The 21,762-nt window shown below is 39.1% G+C and overlaps 1 protein-coding gene across 1 annotated transcript in view; it reads right to left on the reverse strand.

Annotated features, from left to right (window-relative positions):
- Window positions 1–16,062, reverse strand: part of SDHAF3 (succinate dehydrogenase complex assembly factor 3) — an 88,875-nt gene extending 72,813 nt beyond the window's left edge. Inside the window, exon 1 of the mRNA XM_025378552.1 lies at window positions 15,823–16,062. Within this exon, the coding sequence (XP_025234337.1) occupies window positions 15,823–15,996 (174 nt within the window). The 5' untranslated portion in view covers window positions 15,997–16,062. The remainder of the gene's footprint in view (window positions 1–15,822) is intronic.
- Window positions 16,063–21,762: the final 5,700 nt, after the last annotated feature.

Here is a 21,762-nt window from a genome sequence, read left to right on the forward strand (position 1 = left end):
AGGTGGGCGGATCATGAGGTCAGGAGATCGAGATCATCCTGGGTAACATGGTGAAACCCCATCTCTACTAAAAATACAAAAAATTAGCCGGGCGGGGTGGCGGGTGCCTGTAGTCCCAGCTACTCGGGAGGCTGAGGCAGGAGAATGTTATGAACCCAGGAGGCGGAGCTTGCTGTGAGCCGAGATTGAGCCACTGCACTCCAGTCTGAGCCACAGAGACTCCATCTCAAAAAAAATATACACACACACACACACATATATATATATATATACACACACACATACACACACACACATACAGGGACTAGCAAATAATGCAGTCAATATGACTAAAGGTGACCCCAGGAAACCAATGGGCTAAAAGTTACTTTCTCTTCTTTGTACAGGCCATAAGTACAAAAAGAAAAATCCAGAGATCCCCATTAGTGTTGCAGGTATTTTTTTTTTTTTTTTTTTTTGAGAGGGAGTCTCGCTCTGTCGCCCAGGCTGGAGTGCAGTGGCGATCTCGGCTCACTGCAAGCTCCGCCTCCCGGGTTCATGCCATTCTCCTGTCTCAGCCTCCCCAGTAGCTGGGACTACAGGCACCGGCCACCACGCCCGGGTAATTTTTCTATTTTTAGTAGAGATGGGTTTTCACGTGTTACCCAGGATGGTCTCGATCTCCTGACCTCGTGATTCACGTGCCTCCGCCTCCCAAAGTGCTCGGATTACAGGTGTGAGCCACCACACCTGGCCTAGTTATTGCAGGTTTTTAAGAAGTGCTCTCACAGGTCGGAGACAACGTCTAAGAAAGGAAATCTAAATTTGATGATCTGGAAATGAAGCATTTTGGAGCAGCTAAGAGAGGCACGAAGAAGGATCCTAATGTCCACAAACTATCACTGCCAGCTAGCTTCTTCTTCTGTTTAGAGTTGTATCCCAAATCCACAAACACTGGCATCTTAACTGAAGACCAAAATTAGGTATGATGTAGAGTAACCTTACTGATAACAAAAAGCAGCCTTACAATAATAAAGGGGTAAAGCTGAATGAGAAATATGACAAAGATGTAGCCACTTCAGGAAAATTTGACAGTGCAAAGGAGAAAGCTAAAGTTCCTGCGGGGTGGGGCGGGGGAAAGAGGAGTAGGATGAACAGGGTGACAGATAGGAGAAAGAAAGGTTTAAGCAAGGGGATATGAAGAAAAAATAAAACTGAGCATCTCTTTCCATGTAAATTCCAGAGCAGGGAAAACATCGTAATACACCTCTCTGAGAATGTGTCTCTGCCCTTACTAGATTTAATTACAAAATTAGAATATGATCACATGGCAGTTTCTAAAAGTGTTCTGAAAATCTTAAGTATGTACATTAAACAGTCGGGGTGTTATAAGCACCCAGAAACTGTATCAAACTGGGAAAAATTTCCAAACATTTTAAAGTAAGAACATCTTCTCAGCTGGGTGAGGTGGCTCACACCTGTAATTCCAGCACTTTGAGAGGCCAAGGCAGGCGGGTCATCTGAGGTCAGGAATTCAAGACCAGCCTGGCCAACATGGTGAAACCCTGTCTCTACTAAAAATACAAAAATTAGCCGGGCATGGTGGCAGGTACTTGTAATACCAGCTACTTGCAGGGCTGAGGCAGGAGAATCACATGAACCTGGGAGGTGGAGGTTGCAGTGAGCCGAGATCATACCACTGCACTCCAGCCTGGGCAACAGAGCAAGACTCCGTCTCAAAAACAAAAGAAGTTCTTTTCACTCTATGCATCTTTCTCTTAGCCTTATAAAAGCATTTAATGATATTCACAGCATTTTTGTTTTCAAGTGGTGTTCATTCTGGTTATTCACCAGTAATCCAGAGTTATCAGTTATATATATCTATAGTTTATAAAATAAATCACATAGACAAACTCTTGAGGCCCATGATTGGAAGTGTGAGGCAATAAACACGTTACTTTTTGGAGGGGCCACATTCAAGGCATATGCTGTGAAGTCAGACCCGCAGAGGCTGCATGCAGCTGGCAGCCATCTCACCCAGGTAGCTGCTGTAGCTGTTTCTGCAGGTATGTGTTTGCTATATCATCTGCTGCCATTCTGAGCTTTGGAAAGGGGGCATGGAGTCAGCTACATGAAAAGTGTATGGATTTGTTTTTAAGTGGGATAGTTTTTAAACAAACTATAGACCTTTTCATCCGTAAAGAGTCATTGCACCAAAGTCCAGAAAACGTTCCTACTTAACCTCTGATATGTACAATAATACTCTGGTTTTGGTCTTAGGTTTCTGTGTGTTTATTACAATGAAATGTCTTTTAAAGGAAAATAAACCATACTATAATTTTTAAATTTTTTGAATAAAACATAAACATTTTAGTGTTTTAGAGCTCTGAAAGCAAAGTGCAATTTACTTTAGAAATGCTTTGAGTTACACTGACTTAGGAGTAAAGAAGAGCAACAACTTGTAAGTGAGGCAAATATCATTCTCCCTCCTTTGGGGTTAAGCTAATTAAATTTACACACAAAGAGAAGAATCTGAAATTTTTCGGGCCTAGGAAAAATAAGCAAGAAGTAGTTTAATCCATTAACATGTGTAAGAGTAACAATGATACCTCAACAGAAAGAAGGTGGTTAACATAAAAATAAAGGACTGAGGGCAAACTTATAACATGCATTCAGTACTGTTCAGGAAAAAAGGGCAATGAAGCTGTGGAACCCACAAAAATAATCACTAAAGGGATGTTTTCTACTGCAGACACGGTGAGGCCTGATGAAAAAAGCTCTCATGCCTACCCACTCCCTGTCATTTTAATTCCATGTTTACCAGGCAACCTTCTAAACACTATTTCAGTTTTCCAGAAAGCTTAATAGAGGTCCACAATTCCCTAAAGTCAAAGAAGTTCTTAAAAACAAAAGCTCTTTCAGAATTTATCTGGCAGCAAATCCTGACATAAATGTACATAAAGTCTTTATTTACTCCACTTACTGTGAATATTCAAATTTTTTCTGCAGATATACTAATGTATCTGATTACAGTACCACCCTAGATCCCACTCGATGTTTCTTAAAATTCACTAAATACTATTTCTTCACTTCCTAAAATCTAAAAAAAATACATGATTCTGAGACATATCTGAAAAGGTATCCCCCCTACCCCTGGAAGTAAATATAAATATTCTAACTCCTGGAAATGAGAGCCCTCTTCACTAGCCCCCACTCCCCTAGCAGCAGAAAAAATAAATCAGTCTTCTTCTTTATACTTCAATGTTATATAAATTTAAGTAATGTGAGTCTGTTGCCAAGAATCTGATCATTTCTGGTTATGTTGGTAAAGTCCAACTCCGGACTACAAGATCAATTACCAGACCCTGTATGATCACAATCAAGGTGGCACATACCTATCTAGAATCTCTTTCTGAAGCCTACTGGTTTCTAAGCTAAGGGGAGCCTGTTTGTCTTCCACCCTCCCTGACTGATGTGTCAGAAGACAAACTAACAGTTAACCTATATCCCCTCTCAATCCTACCTCACTGACAGCCTTCATTCACCTTCCACAAAACATAGGGGAAAAAGGTAAAAAATTAAAATAGAATACAGTTACTACATGGTAACTTAATTTTTATCAAATTAAGTTAGTGGAAAATCATTGAATATTTAAGTATGATCTCTAAGAAATTAAACGTAAGATTCTTCATGTTGCTTAACAAGACATAATACTAGACCAGATAGATGACACTGATGACAGGTACCAAATAGATAATCATGATGATTTTCTGATCTCGGTTTAGAGTCCTAAAGATTCCAAATATTTTTTCTAATGGTTAAGTAAAAAAGAAATATTTAGATAAATTTTGAATTTACACATTTAGATTTTCATTTAATTTAGAAAACTCAACAAGAAATCATACAAAATATATAGATGACATTAGCATTTATTAAACATGAAGAAGTCTGAGTTGAACCTACAAAATTTTAAAAGCAAAATTAGGAAATGTATATATAAGGTGCTAGTAGCTGACTCACTGAGCATGTCTGCCTCAAGTCCTCTGTGAAATACGACTGGTAAAAATATTAAGTATATCAAGTGCATTTTAAAAATTATCCTTAATAACTTTCTTATAATTACCAAAGTAACACCTGATATTTGCAGAGAATCAAGAAAATCTGAGGTACACAGAAGAAAATTACAATCATTCTTAATCTTATCATCCAAAGATAAAGTTTCTATGTAATTATGTTACAGTTTTTCCATGTTATTAGTTCTTCTGAAACACCATTTCTAATAACTGCATATTAACCCATACATCATGTGGCTATAATTTCATTATTCTATCATTGGATATTTACAGTAATTTAAAATTCTCACTTTACTATAGATATGCAACACAGCAATTAACATCTTTGTACATAAATCACAGAATGACCTATTAGAATCTCTTTTGCCCATTTCTTTTAGTAAAGCTTTAAGTTTTTTCCTATTGAGCTAAATAAGTTCTTTTCATATTAATGTGGCCAATCACATATTAATCCTAAACATTCCATTTGTCTTTATACTTCAACCAAGCCATCTGATTCAATAGTTTAACTCACCTCATAATATAATCACATCTTAAGAGGTAAAAAGGAACTTTTGGTCCATCCCTAATTCAGGGGCAAAATATTATTTTCCCTCTTGAGACAACTAAGGCCCAAAGAAACCTTTCAAAAAAGAGTATGTGCCTGATTATTAAGAAAGTTTAACACTTACAGCCCAGCAATTTCCATTCTCATCTCATTACTGAAAACAATCTTTCAAATAGAAATATCAGGCAATTAGCACTTCAGGCTAACAGTGTAGAAGGGCTTAAAATAAAAAGCAATGTACTCTTTTCTGTGTATCTCCTCTGAGGACATTTTTTGTTTTATTTTGGTCTCTTTCATGTTTCAAATGTCTTGAGAATTTTGGTTATCTGTCCACATTTATGAATAAAGCAATAAGAAACTAACCAAGAACTATACATATAGATAGGCTTGTTGATTGGGAAATTACTTTTAGGGTTAATCTTGCCTGTATTTGCCTCCCGCTCCTGATTTCCTACCTAACCTGGTGTTTGAGTTCACTTGGTTTTGGCAGCTTGGCTATCTCTTTAGGTGTATTCTCTGTATTCTGAACTGTGGCCTCCTCTGTCTGCTTTGCTTCATTATTTACACTGTTCTTCTGCTTTCCATCTTCAGAAAATCTGTTGAAATTGCTTGGCTGCTAATGGCTCCATTCTTGTTCTCTAATCATTATGGATTATTCCTTTTAAAAATTGCTTTACTACTAGTTTAGTCTGGCTTTGGAAGGAAGAGGAAATAAAAAATAAGTTCTTGTGATATTCCCAGTCTGCCATCTTTACTTGGAAATCCTTTCACGTTAAAGATGAAGAAACTAAGGCCTATGGAAGTAAAATGACTTGTTTGATATTGATGCAGGATTTTTTCACTGTCCTGTTGCCAGCCGGAAATATTCTCTGGCGGGTAGCACCCCTGCCCAGGCCTCACTTAGTTCTGAGCTGGCCACTAGGCTTGCTCTGCCCACCCAGGCTGGCAGGCTGCGCTCGGCTCACGCTGCCAGCCTGGCTCCCATGTCTACTGAGGGAGAGCCAGGCACAGAGCAGCAAGGGATATGTGAGCAAGCAAGTGTGGGATCCAGCCATGGTGCACAGCCAGGTGTGCCAGCTGCTGTGGTGGGTCTGTGGTGGGGTGGGCAGCTCCAGGCACTGGCTTCGTGCGAGGCTGTGGCTGGACCAGGCATACCACAGTGGTTTCCACCTTGGGTGCCAGTATCAGGATGAGGGGAAGGCAGTGGTGCCTGAAAACTTGGAGATGCCAGCAACTGTGGAGCCCCAAAGGAGGCGTTACAGCATGTGAAACCTCGTCTTTACTAAAAATATAAAAACTAGTTGGGTGTGGTGGTGGATGCCTGTAATCCCAGCTACTCGGGAGGCTGAGGCAGGAGAACTGCTTGAACCCAGAAGGTTTCAGTGAGCCCACACAGTGCCACCGCACTCCAGTCTCGGCGACAGAGGGAGACTCAGTCTCAAAAAAAAAGAAAAAAAAACTTGATGTAGAAAACATGTATGTGTGACAAATCACCATTGAATAAACCATCACAAAAACACCAACGAGTAAAAAGCAGAATTAACAATCTGACTGAGACCCAATTGACCCACTCATACTTGAGAGACATATCCCTGACACATATAATCCATTCACTAAACAGAGAAGCAATTCATTCCTTTTCTCCTGCAAGCTAAAACTACAAATCGAGATGTTCAAAAGCAACAAAATTAGGTCCACAAATTAGGTAAGAGAAGCATACATTTATAAAAACTAGCCAAATATCCATCCGATCCTAATTATATTAAGAAAACTCTAAATATAGGTGACACGCCACTTAATACATTTGTACGTGTGATACATACATACAAATGATGATCCACTTCAAAATCATATATAAGAAAAAGACATCCCATGAGAGTTACAAAGGGATGGCTACCTGAAGTCTGAAGCATTTCCTCCTGTCGAACAAATGCGACAAAATAAAATGAGAAAGAAAATGTTATGATATCTAAATTATCACACAAATATAAAGAATTGAACATAATCAAGTAAGAGCAGTTACAGTCAGTCCGTGATACCGGGATCATTGCCTTTACTTGAAGGGAAGAAAAAGAAAATGGATTCTCTTGGATGTGGCAAGATGGCCAAATAGGTACAGCTCCCGAAGGCAGCTCCAAGTGAGACCAACACAGAAGGCGGGTGATTTCCACATTTCCAACTAAGGTACCCTGTTCATCTCACTGGGACTGGTTAGGCAGTGGGTGCAGCCCATGTAGGGCAAGCAGAAGTAGGGTGGGGTGTTGCCTCACCCGGGAAGTGCAAGGAGCGGGGAGAGGTGAGGGGGCTCTCTTTCCCAGCCAAGGGAAGCCATGAGGGACTGTGCTATCTGGCCCAGATACTATGCTTTTCCCATGGTTTTTGTAATCTGAAGACTAGGAGATTCCCTGGTGTGCCTACACCACCAAGGCCCTGGGTTTCAAGCTCAAAGCTGGGTGGCTATTCAGGCAGACACCGAGCTAGCTGCAGGTTTGTTTTTTTATTTCCATACTCCAGTGGTGCCTGGAACCTGGGTGAGACAGAACCGTTCACTAGCCTGGAAAGGGGGCTAAAGCCAGGGAACCAAGTGGTCTGGCTCAGTAGGTCCCACTCCCATGAAGGCCAGCAAGCTAAGAGCCACTGGCTTGAAATTCTGGCTGCCAGCACAAGTCTGAAGTTGACCTGGGCCAACAGAGCTTGGTGGGGGGAGGGGCATCCGCCATTACTGAGGCTTGAGTAGGCTCTTTTCCCCTGACGGTACTAAGGACTGGGAGGAACTCAACATAATGCAACAAAGCGGCTGTGGCCAGACTGCCTCTCTAGATTCTTCCTCACTGGGCAGGGCATCTCTGAAAGAAAGGCAGCAGCCCCAGTCAGGGGCTTACAGATAAAACTCCCATCTCCCTGGGATAGAGCACCTGGGGGAAGCAGCACCTGTGGGCATAGCTTCAGCAGACTTAAAAATTCCTGCCTGCCAGCTCTGAAGAGAGCAGTGGATGCTGACAAGGAGGGCTTTCCCAGGACGGTGCTTGAGCTCCACTAAGGGACAAACTGCCTCCTCAACTGGGTCCCTGACCCCCATGCCTCCTGACTGGAAGAGACCTCCCAACAAGGGTTGACAGACACCTCATACAAGAGAGCTCTGGCTGGCATCGGGCCAGTGCCCCTCTGGGACGAAGTTTCAGGAGGAAGGAGCAGGCAGCAATCTTTGCTGTTCTGCAACCTCTGCTGGTGATACCCAGGCAAACAGGGTCTGAAGTAGACCTCCAGCAAACTGCAGCAGACCTGCAGAAGAGGGGCCTGTTAGAAGAAAAACAAACAAACAGAAGGCAGCAACATGAACATCAACAAAAAAGACCCTCACACAAAACCCCATCCAAAGTAAATCCATGAAGATGAGGAAACACCAGCACAAAAATGCTGACAATTTCAAAAATCAGAATGCCTCTTCTCCTCCAAATGATCGCAACTCCTCTCCAGCAAGGACACAAAACTGAATGGAGAATGACTTTGATGAACTGACAGAAGTAGGCTTCAGAAGGTGGGTAATAACAAACTCCTCTAGGCTAAAGGAGCATGTTCTAACCCAATGCAAGGAAGCTAAGAACTCTGACAAAAGGTTACAGGAACTGCTAACTAAAACAACCAGTTTAGAGAAGAACATAAATGACCTGATGGAGATGAAAAACACAGCATGAAAACTCATGAAGCATACACAAGTATCAAGAGCCAAATCGATAAAGAGGAAGAAAGGATATCAGAGACTGAAGATCAACTTACTGAAATAAGGCGTGGAGACGATATTAGAGAAAAAAGAATGAAAAGAAATGAACAAAGACTGCAAGAAATACAGGACTATGTGAAAAGACCAAGACTATGATTGACTGAGGTTCCTGAAAGTGGTTTCTTTGAAACCAACGAGAACAAGAAGACAACGTACCAGAATCTCCGGGACACAGCTAAAGTAGTGTTTAAAGGGAAATTTATAGCACTAAAATGCCCACATTGGGAAGTGCGAAAGACCTAAAATCAACACCCTACCGTCACAATGAAAAGAACTAGAGAAGCAAGAGCAAACAAATTCAAAAGCTAGCAGAAGACAAGAAATAACTAAGATCAGAGCAGAACTGAAGGAGATAGAGACCTGAAAAACCCTTCAAAAAAAAATCAATGAATCGGAGCTGATTTTTTGAAAAGACTAACTAAATAGACTGCTGACCAGACTAACAAAGAAGAAAAGAGAGAAGAATCAAATAGACACAATAAAAATGATAAAGCATTCCCTTTGAAAACCAGTACTAGACAATGATGACCTTTCTCACCACTCCTATTCAACGTATTATTGGAAGTTCTGGCCAGAGCAATCAGACAAGAGAAAGAAATAAAGGGTATCCAAACAGGAAGAGAGGAAGTCAAATTGTCTGTTTGCAGATGACATGATTGTATATTTAGAAAATCCCATCTCAGCCCAAAAACTCCTTAAGCTGATAACAACTTCAGCAAAGTCTCAGGATATGAAATCAATGTGCAAAAATTGCAAGCATTCCTATACACCAATAATAGATAAGCAGGGAGCCAAATCAGGAGTGAACTCCCATTCACAATTGCTACAAAGAAAATAAAATACCTAGGAATACAACTTACAAGAGACACAAAGGACCTCTTCAAGGAGAACTACAAACCACTGCTCAAAGAAGTAAGAGAGGAAACAAATGGAAAAACCTTCCATGCTCATGGATGGGAAGAATTAATATTGTGAAAACGGCCATACTGCTGAAAGTAATTTATACGTTCAGTGCTATTCCTATCAAGCTACCATTGACTTTCTTCACATAACTAGAAAAAAAATTACTTTGAATTTCATATGGAACCAAAAAAGAGCCCGCATAGCCAAAACAATCCTAAGCAAAAATAACAAGGCTGAAGGCATCACGCTACCTGACTTCAAACTATACTACAAGGCTACAGTAACCAAAAGAGCTTAGTACTGGTACCAAAACAGACATATAGATGAATGGAACAAAACAGAGGCCTCAGAAATAACACCACACATCTACAATCATCTCATCTTTGACAAACCTGACAAAAACATGCAATGGGGAAAGAATTTCCTACTTAATAAACGGTGCTGGGAAAACTGGCTAGCCATATGCAGAAAACAGAAACTGGACTCCTTCCTTACGCCTTAAGACCAACTCAAGATGGATTAAAGACTTAAACGTAAAATCTAAAACCAAAAAACCCTAGCAAAAAACCTTGGCAATACCATTCAGGACACAGGCATGGGCAAAGACTTCACGATTAAAACACCAAGAGCAATGGCAACAAAAACCAAAATTGACAAATGGGATCTACTTAAATTAAAGAGCTGCTCAGCAAAAGAAACTATCATCAGAGTGAACAGGCAACCTACAGAATGGGAGAAAAATTTTGCAATATATCCGTTTGACAAAGGGCTAATATCCAGAATCTACAAAAGGAACTTAAATTTACAAGGAAAAAAAAAAAAACCATCAAAAAGTGGGCAAAGGATATGATACACGCACTTCTCAAAAAAAAAAAAAAAAAAGACATTTATGCTGCCAACAAACATGAAAAAAAGCTCATCATCACTGGTCATTAGAGAAATGCAAATCAAAACCACAATGACATACCAATCTCATGCCAATTAGAATGGCAATCATTAAAAAGTCAGGAAACAACAGATGCTGGAGAGGATGTGGAGAAATATAAACACTTTTTACACTGCTGGTAGGAGCGTAAATTACTTCAACCATTGTGGAAGACAGTGTGGTGATTCCTCAAGGATCTGGAACCAGAAATACCATTTGACCCAGCAATTCCACTACCAGGTATATACCCAAAGGATTATAAATCATTCTACTATAAAGACACATGCACATGTATGTTTACTGCAGCACTATTTACAATAGCAAAGACTTGGAACCAACCCAAATGCCCATCAATGATAGGCTGGATAGAGAAAATGTGGAACATATACACCATGGAATACTATGCAGCCATAAAAAAGCATGAGTTTATGTCCTTTGCTGGGACATGGATGAAGCTGGAAACCATCATCCTCAGCAAACTAATACAAGAACAGAAAACTAAACACCACATGTTCTTACTCATAAGTGGGAATTGAACAATAAGAACACATGGACACAGGGAGAGGAACATCACACACCCGGGCCTTTCAGGGAGTGGGGGAAAAGAGGAGGTAGGAGCATTAGGACAAATACCAAATGCATGCAGGGCTTAAAACCTACATGATGGGTTGATAGGTGTAGCAAACCACCATTGTACATGTATACCTATGTAACAAACTTGCACGTTCAGCACATGTATCCCAGAACTTAACATAAAATTTTAAAAAGTAAAAAAGTACTTCCATTGTAGCAGTAACTAGGAACAAATACAGATGGAGAAAAAAAAAGAAAAAAGATAAGAAAGAAAAATTCTAGCACTATATGACTACTTTCATTCTCTCAACTCCTAAATGTTAATGTTTTATCTTTGACCAACTTCCCCAACACTATAACCAAAAGGGGCACTTCCACCCACATCTTTGGTCCACCAACTACAGGTAGTAACTTCCAAATCTCTATCTCCAGCCACAATCTGTCTCCTGAGTATCGGACCAACATATATCTCTCTGAACATCTTCACTTAACTGTTCCATGAGAATGTTTAGCACAAAGCACACCAAATTGAACTCATTCCCAATCTGTTCCTCCTATATGACTATTCTGGTTACTGGTATCATGCTCCAAACTCAGGAGTTATCCATTCTGTTTTCTTCTCCTTCACTAATACTGTATTAGTCAACAAGTCAAGTTCCACTCTACTTTAAAAGAAAAAAAAAAAAAATTTTTCATACATCTATATCCTCCATTTTCAAGGCCTCTGTCTTGGTTTAGACATATACCTATTTGAGACTCGGATTACTACATCCATCTACTAACAGTTCTCCCTACTTTCAATCTGGTTTTTACTTCAATTATTCCTCTATGTTGCTGCCAACATGATCTTTCTAGAATACAATTTATGTCATTTCCACCATTTAAGAAGCTTTCAATGATTCAAAATAAAAACTTAAAACCCTTAGCAGAATATCCTGTCTCCTGCCACCTCTTTAGCTTTATTTCTTCCTCATCTTCCGTGTAAAACACTAAATTCCAAACACAACACTGCAGTTCCTGGAAAAAAGTCATACTGTTTCTTACCTCGATGCCTCTGCATATGTTATTCCCTCTTTCTAGAAGGTTCTCTTTTTGACATGGTAAATTTGACCTAATCAAGACTTAACCATCTTGTATAGCTTTCAACTTCCTCCATTTCTCCTTGATCCCACAGCATTTAATAGACACTCATACTATATTACAATTGTCTATCCTTTTCTACTAAACTTTGAACACTGTGAAAGTAAAAATACATTTATTATTCATTTTTGTGTCCTAAATGCCTAGCACATTGTCTGGAAATAGCAATTGATCAAAACTATCTGAAAAATGTTTATGCCTTTTTCTAGAAACAAAACACTTAAAAAACATTCCCCAACAGACACAGAACAAAACAGGTACTTAAGAAAAACAACAGGAACTAGGCAAGAGGCAACTGAGAAAAATAAATGGGACAGAAAAAGAAAAATTAAACACATGAAGTCTCTTCAGGTAGTTCCTGAGAGCACTCTTGCATGCTCTTTGTCTCATAGTCTCTCACCAACATGTTTTATCTATTTAATCTTCAATGCTTATTCTGATTTCCTAGAAAATAAGTGGTAGGCACAGAGAGAAAAATAGAAAGCCTTACTTAAATCAACTATTCCTCAAAAATGAGCACAGTCAGAACTTTCAAAATGACATAGTTAAGACCCCTGATCTATGGAGTCTCAATTTCACTTCTAATAGTTACCTCCTAAGAGTTGAGATTACAATGCACATTTTACAAACCAGTTATCGTACATTCTCCCTTAATAGATTCCCAAAAACTCTTCCTGAACTTCATTTTTTCTCTTATAGAGAGAAATTATATAAATTCCCTATTTACTCTGTAAACATGCTTTTACATTTATATACTTAAAATACTTTTCCTTCCACGTTGCCCCAATTGGTCCTTGAACAAAAACTTCTCCCAGCTGAATTCTCTCTACTACTATATTGCCAGTTTTCCAGGATCACAAATGAAAGGAACTAGAGAACTCTCTTCCAAATACGGGGCCTCTAGTGTTCTTGATCCCTTTCTTTTCTTCAGTGGTAACTTACCCAACGTTGCCCACTGATGTAAAACAAATTCAGAATCCATTCAAGTTCACAATTAAGTTTAGATGTGTGTGAGGGACTGGGATTGTGTAGACCAGACTCTACATAACATATAAAGTTAGAAGTCCACAACAGTTACTCTTAGTTTGATGTAAACGTAACCATTAAGTAATATTCAAACAACAGGTACCAAGTTTGTAATGAGCACTAACTGAAAAATAAAGGCATAAAAATCCATGTCATATCTAGCAGTCTCTAGTATAACAGTCATAAATTAGATGTTCTGAAGAACATGTGGGGGAAAAAAAGACTTGGAAGTCTTAAATATATTACTCTCTGGTGATAAAACTTCTCTAGCCAGGTTTTTTCCCCCTCCAATCATTAGCTCTTCTCTAGCCCTACTCTTTCAAAAAGACCAGTTCTTCAAGTATCTTTCTTGGTAGGATCCAACCTACCACGTCTAAAAAAGACCAGTTTTTCAAGTATCTTTCTTGGTAGGATCCAACCTACCACGTCTAACTCCCAGGCTTAGGTTAAGCTGCCTTGCAACTGTGATAATTACGTTATCCAAAGAGATCACTATGTTTAAATTTATCTTTACGCAGCTGCCAATTCATTAATTCCAGTAGATCAACAATGGTCCGGGAAGACAGGAAAACTGTTCTCTACAGACGCATGTCAACTAATAAATTCAAACGGAATGAGGGAAACAAAAGAACCACCATTGGAACGCAACGGCAAAATCCATCAATGAATGCTAAGATTAGTAGTCATCTGCAAGCCTGAGAGTATCTACCCCCAAATATGTATTAATTTCAAAAGGGAAATAGTAAGTTTACAGTAGAGACACCAGGCGGATTACTACTTTAACCAAGTGATCACAGTTATCATCACCAGTAAGAAGGCATGTTAATATCACGTGACCTCTGACATGAAGTGTTGAGAAGAACACTTCAGCCCCTGTGGTATTCTCAGTAATGCGTAAAATCAATTAAACCATGAGAAAACACCAGACAAACTCAAATTGAGAGGCATTCCACAAAGTTAACAGACCAGTACTTTTCAAAAAATTATCAAGGTAATGAAAGATAGGAAGACGAGGAACTCTCACAGAATGGAGATTAAGGAAAAAGAATGACTAAATGCATTGTAGAATCCCCATTGGATCCTGGAACAGAAAAAGGACATTAGTGAAAGGGCTGGCAAATTGTAAATAAAGCCTGTAGTTAATAGTATATTGTAGCAATGTGAATTTCTTGCTTTTGATCACTGTACCCTGATAATGTAAGATGCTAACATAAGGGGAAACAGGATGTAGGGAACTCTGTACTGTCTTTCTAACTCTCCTGTATGTCTAAAATTATTCCAAGAGTTTTAAAAAGCTCAATTCCAGTTACCAAGCCTACTAGGTCAACTAACGCATTTTTTATTTATGCAGTTCTTTTTTATACCCTCTTTCTCTCCTACAACCTATTATCAATTTTTTTCTGAGTTGCTACTCTTTCCTACTTTTTCCCTAAAAGGCTTCCAAGTGTTTACGTTTTAAGACTTCTCAAAATAACCTTATTTCCTCCCAACAGAGAGCTACTCTCCTTCCTGTACGGCCACAAAATGATCTACCTTAAAAGATGTAAAATACTTTAATACAGTATCTTATAGCTTCGTAACAATTAGCAATACAAAAGTGCTTGTAAATACATTTACATATGTAAATTTTGAGATGCATAAACACTTATTATTTTATAGATGAGAAAATAAGACCAGAAAAATTAAGTGATTGACACTTAATATTAATAAATGTCAGAGACTGAATCTGAATCCAGTTCTTCAGGCTCCAAAACTAAATTACCTTATTAAAATAAAATGCTCTGTACCTGAAAAGCGTCAACTTCCTTGGCTTCAGACAAGCGAATTACATCAAATAGACCATGATTTTCAAGGAAGGTCTAAATTTTCCTATTGTTCTAAATGTCAAAAAGCTTCAATAATTATACAAATAAGAATTCTGGAAATCATTGCAAATTTTGTGCTCACCCTAACCATTCTTTTGATTTTTTAAAAAAAGCAGACTTTAGTCAACTCCCCTTCAACTTTTTAGGCCGAAGAATCGCTTACCTCTACTTTCATACCAGCTCCAGCTCATGCTTTCAAGTATCTGAGCTGTCATTCCAATTTCTAATTCCATTCATTTCTTTATATTTGCAAATGAAAACTTGGGACAATCCTGCAGGGCCCCGAGCCCCACGAAATACTCTGAATATCTTTTGTCCTTCACTCAAAAAAAACAAAAAAAAAGTCAAACGACTTATTGCTAATGCATGTGTCCGTTTAACAGTTAGCGCAACGGCGTAGGGCGATGTAACACTGACTTGAGACCTCGGAGGAAACAACTTTCACCTGACTTAACTGGCACCAGCATTTTTCTCCTTCACAGTTTGTAATCTCCTGCCTTTTGTAATCTATAATCTTTTTCATGTTACCTGATTTCTATATCAGCCAAGTGAGAAAATTATTTAAACCAAACCAAAACAGCTGAGATTAAAGAAATCGTAAATTACGGAAATAAGCCTTTAAATTTGAAAACTAGTAAGAGAAGCATTAATTTATTAACGGGCGCTTACTATGTGCAAAGGCACTTAAAAGAACAAAAAGCTCCTGAGGTCTTTGAGCACTTAACGACGACTTGCTCATTTTTGTGACCTCCTACCCTCACCCTTCCAGCACCTGGCATCTGCAGGAGCTGAAAAGTTGAACTGAATTGGGGACGCTGAAGTAACAGGATATGCTCTGGGGAAAAACCCGTGGGAGAAACTTTGAAAGTGTTATCGAACAGCATTACGCTGTTTAATTCAAACAGAACAGGTTGCTGCTCTGTTTAACCCCGCATGGGGGACTGGAACGAGAAACCGGGACACCGAGGGACCCCAAAGGTCTTGGGCAGAGAAAAGGGGGCGTCACTTGCCTCCCATTCCTGCAAGAAACGCTGGGCCTCGTCAGAACCAACGCTCTTATGTCTCCTAAATTCGTCTTTCACGTACTGGTCGCCCAGGGCTTTGAGGTCCGGAGGCAGAACACGGTGCAGCTGCAAGACGCGCTTGTACAATGCCCGGACTCGAGAAACGTGCCGCCCCGGCATAGCGCCGCGGGTCAAGCGGTGACTACGCCTGCGCAGAGGGACGACACGTTTCAGCCCTTCTGCGAAGTTGCGTATTAGTGAACCGGAAGGTAGACGAAAGAGGGCGCGCGACCTCTATCCGGTTTGGTCCCTTCCAGAATCAGGTCCTTCCGGAAACCCAAGCTCCGATGCGGGCGGAAAACTGGTCGGTCCTTCTCTAGGAGGGGCGTGGCCCTCGTGGAGTCGCGCCTGCGCCTCGTCGTGGCTTCTTCTGGGCAGCGTCCTGGCGACACAGGCCTTGAAAGAGGGAGGTCAGTCGTGGGCAGTTGTCACTTCTCAGTCCCACTCCACTGTCTTTTTCATGCAACTTCGTTTCTGTTCCTCCTACCAAATTTCTTGTTCCAGTTTTTTTCTGGTTTCCTTTGGAGTCAAAGAACATGTGTAATACCTCTTTCAAGAGCCAACACTTGTGAAAATGTGAGAAAACATTCTGCCAATGAATTAATTAAAAAAGGAATTAATTGAGCCAGAAGAGAGTAGAAAGGGTCCACAAAGCATTGGATAATCAATGCTCAAAAATGGCAGATGATGGGTGAAGGAGAAGCCAAGACAAGTGGTTAGCCCTTGAAAAGTGAAATCAAGCAATAACAGTGAGAATAATGACAGTTAACCTTTATTTTATTTTTTTACAAGCTGAACAGTGAGCTACATTTTCAGGACAAAACTTCCTCTGTTTCCCTGACCAATTTAGGCTGATCAGTGTTGCTCTTGTGGTAAAAATAGCCATGAACTGAAAATAAGATCACAGTTATATTTCTGGCCACCGATCTAGATCACTACACTTCATGCAGACCTTTCCTTTATTCCTTCATGTGTTTCTTTTTTTTATATGTTACTCTGCAAGTGATTTAACCGCTCTGTGCCCAGATTTTCTCACATGTAAATGAGCTGGGTTAGGTAATTTGCAGTGCTTTCCAACTTTACTAATCTCTAACCATGACTTCTCTCAGATTCCCTCCAAAATGTTTTGTAAAGTGAAAGAGAACATGTATCCACTCTTAAATAATTGCTTTAAAATTTTTTTGTTTAAAGAAACGTGGGGTAAATGCCTTAAAATTATATATGTCACACATCGCCTAAGCCTTTCAAGGCACACAAAATATAATAACCACCTATAGCCATAGGGATGATCAACACAGCAACTGCACTATTCAGCGTACTGCTTCTGTGGACTACCTCACACACAACTAGAAATGGAAGGAGATGGCTAGGGACAATTTTTGACAAGCAGATAAAGAATTTTGAGGTCAAAAGAGATGGAGAGAATTGGTAAATAAGAGAAAATTAGAGAAGAAGAAACACCTACATGAAGTGTACTGAATTGTTACTTTGTATTATACTCTTGTCTTGACTAAAACGTTGAAAATAAGTCTTGCTTGCAAATAATGCTAAAGCATTTTTATCTCAAACGGAAGTGAGAAAGGAGTGGGGAGGGGGAGAAACAACAAAAGATTTGGAAACTGCTTACATCATTAGATAAGAACACAACGTTTTTACGGTGTTGAATTCAGTTGCACAAGTGGCTTAGTTTTCAAATTATAGTTACTCAAATTTCAAGTTCTAAATTATTGAGAACAATGAAAAGTCTGGGACAAGATACATCTTTAACCCAAACAGCTCTCACATGCTTAGAAGCCTAGAGAGATGTACATACCGGATCTAGCCATTGTGACTACCCATAGCCCCCCAAAACAACACCAGAAATTGTCTTTCATTTCCCACCTCATCTTGGAGTCTCAACTTTAGGTACATCATTGTGTGACGATGAAAACTATAAAAAGGAAGGAGTTATGTAACGTTTTTATATGGTATCTGATATGTCTAATTATTGAAATGCAGTGGTAAGATAGAAGATAGTCTTAAAACCAAAATTTCAAGCTTAAACATACTGTTCAAGGAATTAGAAAAGTAAATACATTCATGGAAAGTCCATTCTCTGAAAGTCAATTTAGAAAGCATAATAGTCTTGAGTATTTTTCTGAATTTCTGAAACAAGTTACATAAAAAATATCAAAGAGAAACTTAATGTGTTTGTATCTGGAGAGAAAAATCAAACCAAAAGGAATGTTTTTAAATGTTTGTAATTGTTGATTATTGAGAACAGAAAATCAACTGAAAGTCCAAATAAAATGTTATATTTTGTAATTTAAAGTATTAATGATATACTATAGGAAAAAAAATGACCATTGCTTCAGAAGCTGAAAAACATTTGACAAATTCAACACCCATTCCTGATTTTAAAATAATGATAATAGCCAGGCGCGGTGGCTCACACCTGTAATCCCAGCACTTTGGGAGGCTGAGGTGGGCGGATCACGAGGTCATGATATCAAGACCATCCTGGCTAACACAGTGAAACCCCGTCTCTACTAAAAATAGAAAAACGATTAGCCGGGCGTGGTGGCGGGCACCTGTAGTCCCAGCTACTTGAGAGGCTGAGGCAGGAGAATGGCGTGAACCCCGGAGGCGGAGCTTGCAGTGAGCCAAGATCTCGCCACTGCACTCCAGCCCGGGCGACAGAGTAAGACTCCGTCTCCAAAAATAATAATAAGAATAATAATAATAGTTAAAAAAAATAGAAATCAATGAATTCTGCAACACAAAAGCCAGCATCTTAGTTGATAGAAAAACATCTGACAAAGTAGGCAAAATTTTGTATTAAAAGGGAATGGAAAAAAATCCATATACAGCTGACCCTTAAAGAATGCAAGGGTTAGGGATGCCAGTTAAAAATTCGCATATAACTTCTGACTCCCCCAAAACATAACTACTGTGCAAAAAGGATAAACTAAAAACCGCATTATCTTGTTCAGTTGATTATATTATTCAAATTTTCTATACTTTCTCTTTTGCCTCCTCGATCTTTCCATTTCAGTAAGTAGAGCTTTGGATTCACCCACTGTTGATCAGAAGCCTTATTAATTCCGTAAACGGTTGATTAACACATACTGTATGTGTATTATATACTGTGTTCTTATGGTAAAGTAAGCTACAGAGAAGAAAATGTTAAGAAAATCACAAGGAAGAGAAAATATATTTACAGTACTGTAGTATATTTATTAATGCCATAAGTTTATGTCATCTGTTTCCAAGATGAATTGTATGTCAGAAATGGCTGGCAACCAGAGGTGCAGACCTCAATCTATGGTATATATCAAGCAATTTAACTTTTTCTTTTAATGTCATGACTTTTTTCTGCTTCTTGGGAGTACTTCCAGCATTGCTAGTGGGACTTCACATGGGTCCCTTGGTGTTATTCAAGGTTTACTCTACTGCACTGGATGCAATAAAAAATGTGCAAGAACTGTAACAAATCTTTTTTACTGGGATATGCAGTTTACTGGATGATGAACTGTTCACACAGAGATTATTAGCATCACACAGTGATTTTTTTGTTTGTTTTTTGTTTCTGTTTTTTTGAGACAGAGACTCCCTCTGTCACCCAGGCTGGAGTCCAATGGCATGATCTCGGCTCACTGCAACCTCCGCCTCCCGGGTTCAAGCGATTCTCCTGCCTCAGCCTCCCCAGTAGCTGGGACTACAGGCATGTGCCACCACACCCAGCTAATTTTTGTATTTTTAGTAGAGATGGGGTTTCACCCTGTTATCCAGGATGGTCTTGATCTCCTGACAACGTGATCCGCCCACCTCGGCCTCCCCAAGTGCTGGGATTACAGGCATGAGCCACTACACCTGGTCCTAGCATCACACAGTGTTTTAAGCAGATACTTGCAAACCTGAGCTCACCAAAATAGCAACAGAGGTGGCTATGAAATTATAATAGTATAACAGTACGAACCACCATTAATTTTATGCAGTTATGATCTAATACTACACCTTTATGTTTGTTTACATTTCTCTATACTGTGAATGGCCCCATATACTGTCTGTTCGTATGTGTAAGTTTTGATAAATTTTAGTTTTTTTCTAATAGATTTGCATATATTTTATGGTAAGAAATGATAAAAATAAACTAGTATTTGCATTGTATTTTATGAATTTATGACATACCTCACATTTTCTTAATTTTTTAATATTTTTAGGCTGTGCAATTTGTGAGTTTTGTCAAACTGTCACAAATCTCCAAAAATTTTTCAATGTATTTTTTTTTAATCCACATGTAAGTGGACCCGTGCAGTTCAAACTCATGTTGTTCAAGGGTCAACTGTATTTCTTTAGCTGTGCAAAAAGAATAAACTAAAAACTGCATTATCTGGTTCAGTTGATTATATTATTCAAATTTTCTATACTTTCTCTTTTTTCTTTTTTTTTGCCTCCTCGATCTTTCCATTTCAGTAAGTAGAGCTCTGGATTCACCCAGTATGACTGTGGATTTGTCAGTTTCTCCACATGAATGTATTTGTTTTTGGTTTGTGGTTTTGGGAACTATGTTGTTAGACACGTTAAGACTTATGTGTATGATTGTTATACTTTATTATACCTTTCAATAACATGAAATAGTTCAAGTTCCTTTCAGTATTTTTGTCATAAATTGTATTTTATCTGGCCAGGTATGGTGGCTCACGCCTGTAATCCCAGCACTTTGGGAGTCCGAGGTGGGCGGATCATAAGGTCAGGAGTTCCAGACCAGTCTGGCCAACATGGTGAAACCCTATCTCTACTAAAAATACAAAAAATTAGCCGGGCATGGTGACACCTGCCTGTAATTCCAACTACTCAGGAGGGTGAGGCAGGGGAATTGCTTGAACCCGGGAGATGGAGGTTGCAGTGAGCCAAGATCGTGCCACTGCACTCCAGCCTGGATGACAGAGCGAGACTCAATCTCAAACAAACAAAAAATTATTTTTTATCTGATATTAGTATAGTTACAATTGCTTTTGTTTTGTTAGCATTTGCTTCAAGTGTTTTTTTATGTTCAACCATCACATGTCATTTTGTTTTTCTCCTCTTTACTATAACTGGGTTTTATGCAGTCTCTCAGTTGATCAATTTAGCCTATTATTGTGTTTCATGGTCTGTTTGGATTACTCCCTGCTGTCATATTTTGTGTTTTCTACTAATCACAATTTCCAGATTTTTTTTGACTGTATTGCCTTTTATTGAACTACCAGTTGGAAACTTTTAAATTCTATTTCTGTTGTTCTACTCATCACCCTTGCATTTTCAACATGTATCCATAATATCATATTATTCAAACAATATCTAAGGTTAATCAGTTCCTATATGCTCCTCCAAATAAGACAGGAATATTAGCATGATTTTATTTCCCTCCCTGCCTGTCCTCTGCAATGTCCTGTATTGATGTCAATTCCAATTGTAGGTTCAGATTATTGTTCAAATTTAGTTTCCCTAATCTTAGTTAGTGATACACTATCCTCTGTTCTCATCCTGTTCTGCTTGCTCTGTTAACTGTTTCCTGAGGTATAAGTACTTATATTCGTTGAGTTCATTGTATTTCCTGGTATTGGCTTTCCACAAATATGAACAATTCTGACCAGGTACTTACTTTTGTATTTCAGATGCCCAATTAGTGTGTCTCTTCTCTCAAGGCAAAGACAGGCTACCAAGGATTGTATGTCTATCACTTTTCAGTAAGCGTAAGGGAGTACAGACAATGTGCCACTAGGATACCTTGCCAGTCTGAGTATCTTAGTGGGTATCTTAGTCTTACACTTGTGGAAATTCCTACTCTCTTGTGTGCCCTTGTCATCCACTTAAGGGCACATTCTCATCTCTCTGACCCAATCTCCCATACCTATTGCCTTC

This window comes from Theropithecus gelada, chromosome 3 (assembly GCF_003255815.1).
Source record: "Theropithecus gelada isolate Dixy chromosome 3, Tgel_1.0, whole genome shotgun sequence".
Classification (NCBI taxonomy): domain Eukaryota; kingdom Metazoa; phylum Chordata; class Mammalia; order Primates; family Cercopithecidae; genus Theropithecus; species Theropithecus gelada.